At 41.2% G+C, this 14,820-nt stretch overlaps 2 protein-coding genes across 11 annotated transcripts in view; both read left to right on the top strand.

The window, feature by feature from the left end:
• Positions 1-991: 991 nt before the first annotated feature.
• On the top strand, positions 992-9,073 carry prdm2a (PR domain containing 2, with ZNF domain a). Of its 3 annotated transcripts, none has more exons than XM_077604106.1 (4): positions 992-1,114; positions 2,087-2,140; positions 2,905-7,133; positions 7,633-9,073. In XM_077604106.1, the coding sequence occupies exon 3, from the start codon at positions 2,964-2,966 to the stop codon at positions 7,092-7,094; it is 4,131 nt and encodes a 1,376-aa protein (XP_077460232.1). In that variant the 5' UTR covers positions 992-1,114; positions 2,087-2,140; positions 2,905-2,963; the 3' UTR covers positions 7,095-7,133; positions 7,633-9,073. The 3 variants fall into 3 exon arrangements, with proteins under 3 accessions (XP_077460232.1, XP_077460222.1, XP_077460213.1); XM_077604096.1 differs by having other exon boundaries at positions 2,908-7,133; XM_077604087.1 differs by having other exon boundaries at positions 2,940-7,133.
• A 2,622-nt stretch (positions 9,074-11,695) lies between these two features.
• kazna (kazrin, periplakin interacting protein a) overlaps positions 11,696-14,820 on the top strand; it is an 83,655-nt gene continuing 80,530 nt past the window's right edge. For 2 of the 8 annotated variants that reach the window (XM_077604148.1, XM_077604151.1), the window contains exon 1: positions 11,697-12,120. In XM_077604148.1, the coding sequence (XP_077460274.1) occupies positions 12,045-12,120 (76 nt within the window). In that variant the 5' untranslated portion in view covers positions 11,697-12,044. Of the gene's footprint in view, positions 12,121-14,820 lie in introns of all 8 variants that reach the window. The other 6 variants (XM_077604150.1, XM_077604153.1, XM_077604149.1 and 3 more) reach the window with 5 other exon arrangements.

Raw genomic sequence — 14,820 nt, forward strand, 5'->3', positions numbered from 1 at the left:
TCTAATGGTGCTTTATTGCCATCTTTGAGTTGGTATATTGGTTGTATTCCTATGATATCAAATTTGGAATGGCTTTGAGTGGGGTTGGGGGGGGGGCATTGATACACTCTGCAAAGGGCATTTGATATGGCAAGTGATCTGCATCCGAAATATCATAAAAAAATGTTAACACTTTGAGTATACGTATACTATCTTTCTTGTTTACAACCAATATTTACAATCAGCATGCATTCAAATTCTTCCATTTATAAAATTCAAGCTTCCAGGTCAGTTTTCACTTTCTTGGAAGACATGATTGTTGAACCAGCAGATCCAATACTTTCACATCATAACACCACAGATGCAATTCCCATTAAATATGAATGGTAACACCAGTAGATAATTTAAGAGTTGTTTTAAAATATGAGAAAACCAAAGTACCTGCATAAAAAACAGGCCAAGCCTCCATGATCTAAATAGAAACATAGAACTGTGAGGTAAAGATGTAAATCACTAGTCATAGAAGGCTCTTCTGATTACACTCCAGTTCTCTCAGCCCCCTCCACCCACGCCTTAAGTTTTTGCTGAAGGTTTAGATTCATCCATCTCTCTATTTTCAGTCATGCTTGCTTTGCGCGGCACTTAAAGTCACACCAATTTAGTCTTCAATGAATACAACGTCCATATTTTTAGAATGTGATAGTAGTCAGGTTTGTAAATTTCAAATGTTACCAAAATGCCATCATCGATGACAACTAAAATAAGCACTACTGTATAGTACTGTACTATTGCGTCATCTGCAGGTCAAAGATGTTACCTGCAATAAGAGTGACAATTATAAATTCACGTTTAAAAAATAAACTAATTAATACTCAAAGAAATGTAGCACTAATGCGTACATGGAGTACACTTAATTTTTGAAATATGAACTTAGGTAAAAAGAGCTGCCTTTTGCGGGGTTGTTTTCTTCCTGTATGATAGCAAACCCACATCCAATTGGTTCAGATTTGCCATGATCTCTTTTCACCCAATCAGAATACACGTATTTCGATGGTTCACTGGAGAACACCCAGCTGTTTACAACCTGCACAACAAGGATATGAAACTACTGAACGACAATGTGGTCGCAAATCAAGTACGTAATTTATAGATAAAACCATAAACGAACTGTTTTTTGCAGACAAAAATTATACTCGAGTCAGTGTCTTAATTTTTACATCTAGAATGTAGCTTGTAGCTAAGGTTCTTGAGCTAACCGTAAAATGTCTGAAAACTGTATTTATACAGGAGCCTGCACGATAGTACTTCGCTATGCACATTTTGCTGCCCAAAGCGTGTTGCCGGACCGTAGCTGGTGCGTTGTAAGTCTTTTATTTGGGAGATAACGGTAATAGATTGAGGAATTGGTGGGTAAAATCCGTATGCTAAAGAGCAGCCTCTGTCGTCAGAGCTGAAAACGAGACGTGTCTTGAGAGCAACCAGCAATGGTGCAAAAGGACACCCAGCGTCATCACGCCAAGTGAGGCCAGAAGTTCTTGAACGCACCACTCCTGCAAATTTGGCCTTAAATTATTTTATTATGTATTGGATACAGATTCCATCTCAATGTTATTGACTTATTTGAACTGACGGTTTTCGAGGTACATCGAGGCCTTGATCTGGGACATTTATCTCACTTTTCAAATAGTCCATATTGTGACTTTTAACTGTTTATAAAATACATTGCACGTCTCTGGTCCTCTTGCACTGTACACTATGTATTTGAAACAAAATGTCACAATGTCTATCTATTGCCTCAGTGCCACATTTTTTTCTCCTTCCTAAATCCACTACATTATATCTCATTCCTACTTACGTCTTACCCCTTTTTTTTATAATTTCGTAATTATTACAAAAAAGCAGACGTAAAATTCAACCACTCAGCAATTTGGTGCTTTATGTGTTTGATGAGTGTAATTATAATGTATCAAAGACAAAGCTTATGATGACAACCGCAAAATCGGCAGGTGATGACCTAAACAGCCAATTATTGTGACCCTGTTTTGTGCGATTAAATAGAACATAGCCCATATTGATATATCTCTTCATCTGTGTCTTCTTTTAACAGTAAGAAAGGTCTTCATTTAAGGCATGCCTCTGCTTTTGGACAAAATTAAAAATGGTAAGTCAAAGTCGTTATGATGTTGACTGTCCTGTTATTTATTTCACTGTTTGAGTTTTTGTCTTAGGTTTTCTCATTTTCAGTTTTGGCCCATAATTTCTCCTTTGGGTGCCTCCTTAGTAAATATGTCTAGCGGCAAATGTTTTAGAATATGCTGAACAGCTTTATTAATTCTAGTGTTGTATTCAGCAGACTAACCATTCCTTCATCTTCCATACCGGACATCCGCTTAAGGGTTCCGGGGGTTGCTGGAGCCTATCCCAGCTGACTTCGGACGAAAGGCAAACTCCACCCTAAACTGGTCGCCAGTCAGCTATAGGGCACACAGGGAGACAGACGGCAGTTCACACTCATAATCATATCGGCACCAGCGGGAATCGTTGCCTGCCCGCATCGAATTCAGGCACGTGAACCACTACACCATTAGGGGGCCAGATTAATCATTACTACAGAAAATTAAACAATGAAATGAAAAACTAAATATCAAGGTTTACTAAGTGCTGTAGAGTTTAATAGCGTTGTCTTACCCCACTGCAAAATCGATTGAATTGTTCATTGTGTCGTGCAAAACACTCAATGTTTGTAAAACGAGAGCACAAGTGGAGTTGAATCAACAGCCCCTCTAATAGTTGGATTCAATTAGCATGCTATTTTTTTACCCTCACTAGTTGCAATTTATAATGAAATTATTACGTTTATATAATGATGACCATTTTTATTATGACATTCTTTGGTTTTCTAAAAGAGATGTTTATTCATTTCAGCAGGCGTGACAACTATTGTGGGTATTTTTTCCCAGAACTGGATATAAACATTTGGAGAAATGGAACATTCCCCTCACCAATCTGAATATAGAGATGGTGAGGATCTACAGCAGGAAGATGAGGACATTTGTCAAGACAAGGCTGTTATGGAACATGACATGCCTGACATTCAGGGCCACTTTGTTCGCAATGTCAGCAGAGGAGAGGCTTTTGCCTGTCAGCACTGTGAGACGTGTTTTACTAGCCAACAAGCCTTGGAACGACACATCCATAGCCATTTTTTGATAACAAGTGTGCCACAAACATTTACAAGGAAGAAGGGGAAAATGGCTTCCGGTTTGGAGTTTGGTCTGCTGCAGTGTGATAACATCGAGCCTTCATATTTATTAAACCCAGATGCACATCTTGAGAACAGTAATGCTCGTGCATGCAACACAGTGCCACTGGATGAACAGGTGTACGAGCATCACCCTTGCAGCTACTGTGAAAAGATATTCACTACAAATGCCAACAAGCAGCAGCACGAGAGCACAGTCCACAAGCAGCATTTGCAAATTCCTCTTGTGGAACAAAGTGATGCGCCCCATGAGGAACACCTTAAGCAGATAATCATTGCAACGTCAAATCATGGAGCTGAAATTTCAGCAGAGGTTTTGGAGAATGAAGTAGACCATACTGGAAACTACACGGTCGACGTCTCCAGTAGCATCTCTGAGAATCTTAGCCTTTGCCTCGGTGGAAAAATTGTGTCAGCAAGCACAGTGAGTGGCTACCAAGCAGCGGAGGTTCATGCTGCTTGTTCAACTTTGATTGGACTAGATGCTCTGATTCTAGATCCCACCCATTTGAACCTTGGATTAGGCATCGATTCCATTCTGAGCAGCCAAGAGCTGTTGGGTCAAGCCCTTGCCAAGAGAAGAACAGCAGCACCTCCTCTGTTACCCCAAATTCAAACAGAACTAGGATCTGAGATGCTGGTGTCATCCTCTTCCTCAGAAATCGTAGCTTCGTTTATAGACAGTCTACTCCCAACGAATACAGGATCCTCATTTGAAGCACCGAATTCAAGCGCTGTGTTTCTGTCTCCTAATTTGGATCAGCTACAAGAGATGCAGGAAACGCTGCTTCCAGATGGCCAAACAGCGTGCTCATCTGTATCTACTGTGTTAGGAAGGTTCAAAAGAAGGACTGGATCTCCACAAAGTTCTTCTCACCATGCCGTCACATCTGATGAGGAAACAGTGACGGCAAAAACGGATGTTGATGCTGCTACTTTACCGTATATAGACACACAGTTTAACCCGACTGTGCCCCAGCTTGCCAATGAAAAGGGAAACAGAATCCAAAGGATTGAGGAAAGTCACGCAGCTCCTGTTCCAGCAGAGAACTGGGATCCTGTAACTGCTGACAAAAGCTGTAGTCAGCAACCACTGGATCTGTCCACTACAATGTTACAAAATGAAGTTGAATCGTCCTATGATGCTGCGCTGGATTTAAGTTTCCAAAAAAGGACCCTTGAAGAATCCCAGCTGACATCAAATTTACTTTTCTCCTCAGAAGACAATACTAATATGTGCATGCAGGAGACGGCGGTCCTGAGTGTTGGAGAGCAAAATATTAGTCTGGCAACCTGTGAGGCACCTCATCTTTCAGACCTCACCATTGTTACAAGTTCAAATATGGTGGACTCCGTCACAGAGGGAATTGTTTATGGACTTTCTCTCCCCTCCGGTCCTCAAAATTCTTCACCTGCCACCCTCACACCTCTCGGTTTCCCGCCAACTTCACCATGCACCATAACATTTGCTCCTCCAACTACTCACACAGTACTACCAAATGCTCCATCATTAATCACTGTTCTGGCCTCACCGCTATCTATTCCTAGCCCTTCAAACCAACCAATCCAAGTGTTGGCTCCAAATATATCTCCCGAGCCACTGGTACTCTGCACAGAGAATGCTACAAATTCTTCGCATCGTAATTTAACCCCTGCATTTGCAGCTACAAATGCTGCAAACCTTGTCACACTAGCTCACCCACTTGACCCCTTACTGAATCTACCTGGTCAAGTGTTTCTCACAGATCACATTTCCCTTAACCCACCAATAGATGAAGACCATAACATGCCTGAGATACCATTCACAGCCACTGCCGCATTAAACGAACCACTCATAAATTCGTACAACATCACAAGTAACACGGTGCTGATAGAATGCACAATATCCCTTGAGTCCCCGGGGAACGTCCCAGCTGCTGTAACAATACAAGACGATACTGAGCTACCACTATCCACGCAGATGCTTGTCAATCACGTAGAACAGCAACAGATTGTGTCATTACACAACACAACTGTGGATCCCACCCATATAATGTCCTCCGTTGACGAGTCTGTTACTTTGTCTGCAAGCACATCAGTGATGACAGATTGTCCTGCCGAGGCTGAAAAGCCTGAACCTCAAAGCCTCAAAGAAGATAATTTGTCTTCAAGCACGTCAGTGATGACAGACTGTCCCGTCAAGGCTGGAGAAATAGAACAATGCCTCGAAAAAGACACTTTGTCTTCAAGCACCTTGCTCATACCCGATTGTCCTGCCAAGGCTGAAGAGCCAAAGCAAGGCCTTGAAGATAGGTCTGAAAATGCAGATGAGGAGGAACCTGACAGTCCTGAGTCGGCGGTGGAAATCAATTCTGCCAACGCAAACTCCGATGAGAATGTTGAAGAAACAAAACCGGCAAGTACCACCCATAGTGACATAGAGCCCCAGACTTTTACCAAGAACTTTATTTGCAATGTCTGCAATGTACTGTTCCATTCAATGAAGGAACTCGGTCATCATGTCGGCGAGCATGCTGAAGAATGGCCCTACAAATGTGAGTTCTGCGTTCTGCTCTTTGACAAGTCCTCGACTTTGCTCGACCATCGGTCAAGCCTACATGGTGTTGACAAGACGTACATGTGCAGTGCATGTCCCAAAGCCTTTGTCTATCTTTGCAATCTGAAACAGCATCAGGAGGAATTGCATCCTGCCCAGCAATGTACATTCACTGAAGAAGAAAAGGGGAAAATCAGACATCAGAATTACAACTATTCTACAAAAGTCAGCAAAGAGCCTTCATTGCCTGATGCCTCTGAAAAACGGATAAAAAAAGAAGTTAATGAAGGAGATATGACCTCTGACGAATTATTTACAACCATTAAAATCATGGCTTCAGAAGGAGGCAAACTCAAAGTGCCTGACGTACGTCTTGGCATTAATCAGCACTACCCCAGCTTTAAGCCTCCGCCTTTTCCTTACCATAACAGGTCACCGGCTGGATCGCTAGCGTCAGCTACAAATTTTACCACCCACAACATTCCACAAACCTTCAGCACTGCCATTCGGTGCACCAAGTGTGGAAAAAGCTTTGATAACATGCCAGAACTACACAAGCACATCTTGGCTTGTGCCAGTGCCAGTGATAAGAGGCGGTACACACCCAAGAAAAATCCAATCCCACTACGCCACTTTGTAAAAAAACAAAACGGAGTCCTGTCTCTTACCAATTCGGAAAATGAATCTAATAGCTCAAATAGAGCGAGCCAGTCAAACGGGTCTACCACAGAGTCGTCTTCTGTCAAGGTCCGGTTGAAATTACTGAACAAAAGGAAACAAAAACTGGGCCAAAGAGTCATGCCGCAGAGGAACAAGTCCTTGTCAAATAAAGTATCCCCTTCACACAAAGATGAGGAGTTATTTGTTTGCCCTCACTGCAGCAGGGAGTTCACAATGCAACGCAGCCGAACCAAACACATGGCAGTTTGTCTCAAAAAACCCAGGGACGTGAGGACAAGGAAAGACGGAGGGCTCTCTGTGACAAAGGAAAACGCTGGCCGATTTCATAGTGGCCTCCCCCACGTTACCGAGCAACAACTCTCAGCACAACCGAGGACAAGACTCCAGACATCAGCGACGGTTAAAAGGCCCGCCACACCACCTTCACCAAAAAGTTTTTCAAGCAAAAGACCTAAATTCGACAATTCCAACTCTGACATTTCCACTTTAAATGAACTCCCTGTGGTCCGTTCTTTCAACCGTCCCCTTCGTCAGTACACACGGCTGCATCACGGCATGAAACAAATTCCATCAAAACAACAAACTGAGACCAACTCACCGAGCCGAGAAGGAGCCACTGGCAGCGGAAGCTCCTGAGCAGAGCGCGACAGCATGAAGACCTTTTTGTTTGTTCAGGTAAATAACATTTATCTACTTTGCTGCTCATCCACACAAGTCTCTGGACCTGTTCTATTTTACCACATTTTATGAGATGGCATTTAAGTAATTCCTGCAACTTAACTGAATTTGTGTAAAATCTCTTGTTTTGCCTACTTTAATTTGTCAAGGTGGCCTTTTTCATAAACGGTGTCAATTCACCGTTGGATACGATGTTTGACTACAGCTCACAAGAATCTTGGTTTGACACTTGACACAAGCAAATGTTGAGAAACCTTGCCCAAGGGTCTAACACTTTTGCAGTCATTTAACTAGTAATTGGCTGCCACTGGCGGTGCTGTAATAACAATAAAAATGACTAGAGTTTGGGGTTATTTACCATACTTGAGCACTGGTACAGGGCACCTGCACTTCTCTGTTGCGCTTGGACAAAAACAGTATGGACTGTAATAATATACTTTTTTTCCAGCCTGAAGTTGTTGAAGTAAATGTTTTAACATGATGTGTCACTTTTTAGGACTATGAACACCCTTGACCCCTCTTCAGCCATCAAAGACTAAGTTTATTATACAACAAGGAAGGATTGAACTAAGGATAAATGGAAAAAAATACTCATTCAATTCAGCTGAACTACTACGAGTACGCAGTATCAAAGATTGGAGGTTGGTACTGTCCTCTATTTCATCAACTTTCCCTCAACAGCTTGGGTTTGCACTTTGAAGTTAATCTGACAGCGACGTGTTGTCGAGGAAATGAGAAGCAGCGGAGCTGAAAGGCTTCTCTCATTTCTCGCTTGGAGAGCTACTCGGCGAGGATGGCAAGCGGCAATCACTGTCAGCATGGATTTGCACTACTTTCTCCTTATCAGTACTTTGTTGCCTTTTGGGTTTAAATTCTCTATTGCATGTCCTTTGCTTGTTCTACAGTCGCGTGGTATGGAGGCAATCAGGCCTTAAACAATGCGTATAGCTGGCCATTAACCTTAAAACTTTCGACAGATCCTTGAACATTGCCCAAAATTATTACCTAAAGCTTTCTTTCCATGTTGTTCAGGATACAAGCACTGGTGTTACAAATAGAAGTGAGTTTTAGCAATGTATTATTTAACAGGGTTGACTTTCCAGAGAAAATATTGAGTAACTGCATTTGCTCTACTTTCTGTGGATTCATTTGATGTTTTCAACAATTAATTGAATCTATCATGATGTGTGGCGTACAAATCATGGATACAAGTGGAATGAAATGAATGGAATGTTTCTTCAGTTGGCTGTTGTGCTAAAACTACAACAAAAGAACCCAGTAACGTTCATCACTTTCAACATGTTAAGCCTATTCTGTAGGTCACAATAATTCTCAAAAGTGCTGAAAAGCAGCACTAAAACGCAATCAGATCATATACTAGAGTATATGTTGTTTTTTGTCTTTTCTAAAAGTATGTATCAACTTTAGAATACAAGCACTTGATACAGACTTGCTTTCTGTGTAACATTTTATTGTTCATTATGTACATTTAGCTATAATGTGAGTTCTAAAATGCAAATGTACACTTGGTTAATTCTCAAAATGACTGTAAACTGTTGCGACTAATTTCATTTGCAGAAAGATTCATAAGCTACTAGTTTAAACAGGGTACTTAAGTAATGATGCTGTAATATCTCTATCAAATATATATTTAATTTGCGGGAACTAATACGTGTGTGAGAGAATAATGTTTTGGGATTTTTTTTCATTCGGGGGTGTGAGGGCAGAAGTACATATAAATTTATTGCCTCTGTAATTCTTATACCTCTCCCACTGACTATATAATGTTGGATGTACAGAGTGGTCGTGGGACTCATGACTGACTGTGAACGTTTGTGTAGCATTTCAAAATGTAAATGAAGTCCTGTATATTTATTATTAATTTAAAAGAATTGATGATTCTGAAGATGTTTGATTTGCACTTCCCCCCCCCCCCCCCCCCCCCCCCCCCCCCCATAGTGTGTGGTCAAAATAAATATCAACTGTTAGTGTAAAGTGTGTATTTGTAGAAATGTGTTGTACAACAGATAATATAATTGATGGGTAGCAGTTGAAGAGGTTATTAGGGAAAGCAACAATGCAGATGCAGAATGTCCAGAAGGTGGTGCAATTGACCTAATCCAACTACTGCAGATTATTCAACTCTGTTGAATAACTCTGTTCAATAAAATGATTTCCTAACCAACTTTAGACCTTTTGCACTCAACCATTCTCTATGAACAAATGTATCCTTGCAGATTAAAAAGTTGAAGTTATAAACATATAACATATTGAAATGCAAGTGGTGCGTTCAAAAACTGGAAATGCTAAATATCCCCTATAATTGAAACTAAAATGATGGCAATATTTTTAAATGTGTTGAGGAAGATTCGGCTTGCTCACAATTTCTATAATGTAATGCAATTCAGTCCTATGAAAACATGTTCCTAGGCAGTAATGGCAGTAAGGGATTGTCCTTGAGTGTCGAACTGGCACTGCGCTTGCTGTTCATGCGACTGAACAGACACATTAATAAAGGAGGAGAATCTGCTTTTAATCATATGCTGGCCTTTTTGGTTAGAAAATGATTTTTGTATGTAGATGTGGCAAACTGCTTCCATTCTACATAAAATAGTAGCTTTAATGATGTGTTCTGGGGTGCCGTGACGTGGCCAGATGATTCGCCTAAAGACGTTTCGCCGACGGACGTTTGACAGACAGACAGGTCGCCGAATGGACGTTCCACCGAACGGTCAATCGGCCGAACGGCTGCGGAGGTTTCGCCGGCGCGCTCGCCCGTGGAACGTCCATTCGGCGACCTGTCCGTCTGTCAAACGTCCGTCGGCGAAACGTCTTTAGGCGAATCATCCGAGCACCGTGCCGTGAATAATAGGAAGGGGGTGTAAATTTGGAGGATCATTAAAGGTTTGTCGCTTCTGTACATCCACCATTGAACTACTACTAGTCCATGGAGAAAATTCACAGTTGCAAGGAAAAGTTTGTGAGTTCTTTGGATTGACATGGATTTTAAGAAAAAGATTTTAAAGACCTGCACAATTTTTGGAGCATTTTTTTATTGTTTGATGTTTTAGCATACCTGAAAACTGCTTTGGTGAAAGCCGCAAAACGACACTTGTCACTAAACGTTGAAACGAAGCTCATCACTCGAGCAATTAAACCATAGTAGTTTTGACGAAAACACTGTCGGCCTATGACTGCTATGTCAATAGAACATGATTTTCTTTGCTGTTAGAAAAACACAAACTAAACAGTATTTTGTAGCTTTGTAACTACCTCGTGAAAACTGCTGCTTAAAGGCAGTTCCCTTGCAAAAATTGCTTTTTTGTGTGTGCCAATTGTTGCTCTATAAGTGGTGCAAAAATCCTTTTTACTTGTGGATTATCAACAGGCGCTGAATCCAACAGAGACATTTTGAAATCTAAAGAGCTCATTGGTGTCACGTTTTGTTGGGGTTTTGGGTTGATGTGTGCGTGTTTTTTCCTTGTGTGTGCTGTCCGAGTGATTGTGTGCGTTTCCTCTCTTGTGTCCCTCCGGGCTCCCCTTCCCTTATTTGGCCAGGTGTGTGTGATTCGTAATCGGCCTCGCCGTGTGTATCTAAACCCCTGTGTTTTCTTCCTTCACAAAGTCATGTTTTTGCCTTTTCGTTGTTCGTTCTCCCAATTTAGTTGCCATTTTGTCCGTGTTAATTTTGTATGTTTATTTCGTCATTAAAAGTCCTAAGTTGTGCACCAGCACTTCCCTCGCCTTTTCCTGCGTCCCGCATGCTGGTTTCTGTCTCGCTATGCACACGAGGGGAATCATGACAATTGTTCTCAAACCCGTAAACTGTGTGCCACAAAAAATATATATATATATTCCTTCGTTTTTTTCCCCATTTTTAGCAAATGGATATTTAATTGTATCTTTATCAGCTATTGCCTTCAGGGACAATCCGAAGGTGTAATAGTTCCAGGTTTTTGCCTCAGGGATAGTTGGATGTCATTTCACAGACTACCTTTTCAGTTAAACAGAATTATCAATAATACAATGGGATGTGCTGTCTGAAGAGCCAGTCAGAAATAAAAATGTCATTGACACAATAGTCTTTCAGTAAAATTTTCTCTTGTGACTGACTTGGATTTATAGTTCAAAGTGCAAGTGTGATGGCGGGGCACAGGGTTAACATTTTCCATTGAAGTTGAGTTTTGAGAAGTCAATTAGCCATGTGTTGCCGTCAAAGCCAGCTGGTGAGTTAATGGTGAAAGATGGACAGGTTAGTAAGGTCAATTGTTACTTCTGTGATGTAGTTGAGGAGAACAGTGTTTATTTGTCACACCCATGTCTACATTGCTGACATTTTCTGGATCAGTAAACTGAAACCACCTGAATCTCCTCACAGAACACATGTTTCTGAATGCTACTATGCACAAACATCAGAGCACTTTACCATAAGTGTCTCTTGAAACATGTCCAACAATAGCCCATAGCACCAAGTCACAGAGAGTACAAGCATCAGTTATATTATGACGTTACATCTGGCAACAGTCGTCTTGGTCTGCATCGTCTCGGGAGAGTCTGTCTGCCTTGCTGCAGTCTTCTCTCCACCATAGCGGTAGCTCTCTGTCTCTATCTTTCTCTCTCCCTCTCTTCCACATGCATACATACACTGTCACACTAATGAGCGAGGCAAAAGCTACCCAGCAGCACTGATCTCTCGTCAGCACGGATACACAGAAACATCAGAAGCAACGGACGAGGCTGATTTCAAGGCAAATGTAGGACAAAAAGGGAGCGTCCGCGAGACAAATTAGTCAGTGTGAGAGAGGAAGAGTTGATCCGTCGAGACCTGCTAACCTACTCTTGCGTCTTTTGCAAGCCTGCACATTGTTTTATTTTTCCCAGGACTGTTTTTTCTCTTCTCATCTAGTCATGGAAGAGATGCTCACCTGCAGGCGAAGCCCGTTCTCCCAGGTGTTTGGGCGCCAGGGTCAGCTCATGCAAGCAAGTGAGTGTTTACACGCACAACACATTGGTTGATTGGGAACAAGTTTGCAGATGAATTTGTTTTTGATTGTGAGCTGCCCAAAGTAAACCAAGCTCTGATTCCTTTCACTTTTATTAACCATCTCTTGTGAGCTTGTTGCCAGACCTTACATTTGATGAAAGCGTGTCATGTGCCAAGCCTTGATGTTGCAGCATGACACAAGATACAAGTATTTGTGTTGATAGACTGAGATGATGCCAGCAATCTCATGAGCGTGGAAAGATTATATTCAAGTGAATTTGCATCCAAACGAGACATACGTGTGTGATAATGTCATCTATGGCCAGCAAACTGGAATGGAACTCAACAGCAAGGGTAAAATTCCATTTAATATTCACGGCTTTAAAGAAGGATGTGGCATTTATAATCCTACATTAGATTCTTTTAGTGGTTCTGTGATGTTTGGATTTTGCAACAAATTTGTTATTTCACTGTGGTTTTATGAGCTCCATAATTTCTTTCAAACAACAATGCAAGACTTAAAATACAATATAGCGACAATGAAAAACACATGAGACAGGTGTAAGCTAAGGTAGAGAATTTTTTTTAACCACCAAGACTTTTAAATCAACTTTCCCTAAATTATGTGTGTGTATAAAATGCATAGACATGAGGTGAAATCAATTTTAGAAATAATCTAGTGCATTTCTTACTATTTGGCAAAAAACAAAAGGATGAATCATTTTATGTTTACACATCAAACCTCCTTACCGTATAACAGAAAAGTGCCAAATCCCATGAAAACGGAAATAACACCTTTGGGGCAAGACTCTAGGGCAGATTTATAATGCACGTGAAACGTTCATGTTTTCTTTATTCTCCTCAATAAATGGCTATCGTCAAACTGCATCTTAGCCTAAAGGAGAATTGTATATAGGACGATAAATTTTAATGGCTAAAATACTACAACTGAACAGCTCCTCCAAATATAAAAATAACAATAATAAATAACAAAATAATTGCTTCAGTCACCATCACAAAACAAACCGTGGTCAATATGATTATTGTCATACTTTCTTGTCTTATCATATATTCTTATTATTAATTTATGTTTGTTGCCTTTTTTATACATTTTTTTTGTTTTTAAGATTATGATAGATTATAGATTGAAGATAAGATTAAGAAAATTAATGAGTGTAACAGTAACGTTATGAGCACCATTTGAACTGATCTTCATGAACAAATATAATATATTTGCAGTTGGAACTAGGGGTACTAACACACATTACATTGATATCCATTCACGGTCACACACATACCAATATAGAGTGTCCAACCAGCCTACCATGCATGTTTATGTGGGAGGAAACCAGAGTACCCTAAGAAAACCCACCCAGACATGGAAACATGAAAAAGCCACACAGGAGGACCGACCTGGATTCGAACCCAGGACCACGGAGCTGTGAGGCCGACGCGCTAACCACTCACGTGCTGGACTGCCCCTTTTGCAAAGACAGTGAAAGGATTAATCATAATCTTGATGTGAAAATTTGTGCATAACAAATTTAGTCATGGCTGCCTCGCGACTTCGGTGAGGGCAGGCGGGGGCTCAATTCCCGTTGGTGGCGGTATGGTTGGTAGTGCGGATGGTCGTTTGTATCTCTGTGTTTCCTGCGACTGACTGGCGATCAGTCTAGGGTGTAGTTTGCTCGAAGACAGCTAGGTTAGGCTCCAGCAACCCCCGCAACCCTTTCAAGGATGGGGAGTATGGAAATGGAAGATGAATGAAAAAAAAATAGTCTTGGCGCAGATGTAGTCAATCATGTGTTTTCTCTTTCACGTCTGCCTTTAGAATTAGAAAGGTAGAGAACCCTCCACCCCAACAGATGCTAAAAGATGCCCCCTTATGCAATAAACTAAAATGCCACCTAAAATGAATGAGAAAATGATGTCATTGCACAAGTTGTTCCAAATTTCTGTCTAACTCTAGTCTATGCCCCTTCAAGTTATCTATGCTTTTTGAAGCTGAGGCTTCATGTCTCTGATTTGGGGAAAAAGCAGAGAGGGTGGAAGGTGGGAGGAGGTATGGGGCGAGAAAGTGTGAGAATAAGATATGGGTAATATTTTATATACAACCTAACACTGTTGCGCAGTTAGTGGAATTCTAATCCGCTGTAGCGCTGGCTGGCAACATCTGAACAGTAATTATAGTGGGATTTTTGTTATCTTTGGCTGTCACCCACCACTGCCTCACAAGTCCCTTAAGCAAAGACCTGCCTCAGGGAAAATTCCACTGAGTTGCATATATCTAAAGAATATTAACAGCCTTCTGCTGAGATTCTGCGAGGATACTATATATACTGAGACTTGTGTGTGGCATGTCTTAGTGCCAGGTGGATGAATCCTGTAACAATTCTCTTGCTATCTGCTGGTGCTGTGATCTGTTTTCTGCTCTCTATACTAATGTGACTTCAAAATTCCCCTGGCACCCGCTGCTCCCATTTGTCATCTGAGTATGACAACTCGCCCCCTTGGCTTTTAAATACTTACAAACACTCAGGGAAAGTTCTGCTCTTACATTTGACATTTCAAGATATATTCACATCCTCATATTGAATAGGAAGTACTCTAGTCGTACAATTTAGATCCTGCTCCTACTCTGTGTTTTGCAGACAGATGTAGTCTTTGGTCATATGCAAAAAGGGATCTGACTCCTAATGA

The sequence above is a fragment of the Stigmatopora argus genome, chromosome 1, assembly GCF_051989625.1.
Source record: "Stigmatopora argus isolate UIUO_Sarg chromosome 1, RoL_Sarg_1.0, whole genome shotgun sequence".
NCBI classification, from domain to species: Eukaryota; Metazoa; Chordata; class Actinopteri; order Syngnathiformes; family Syngnathidae; genus Stigmatopora; species Stigmatopora argus.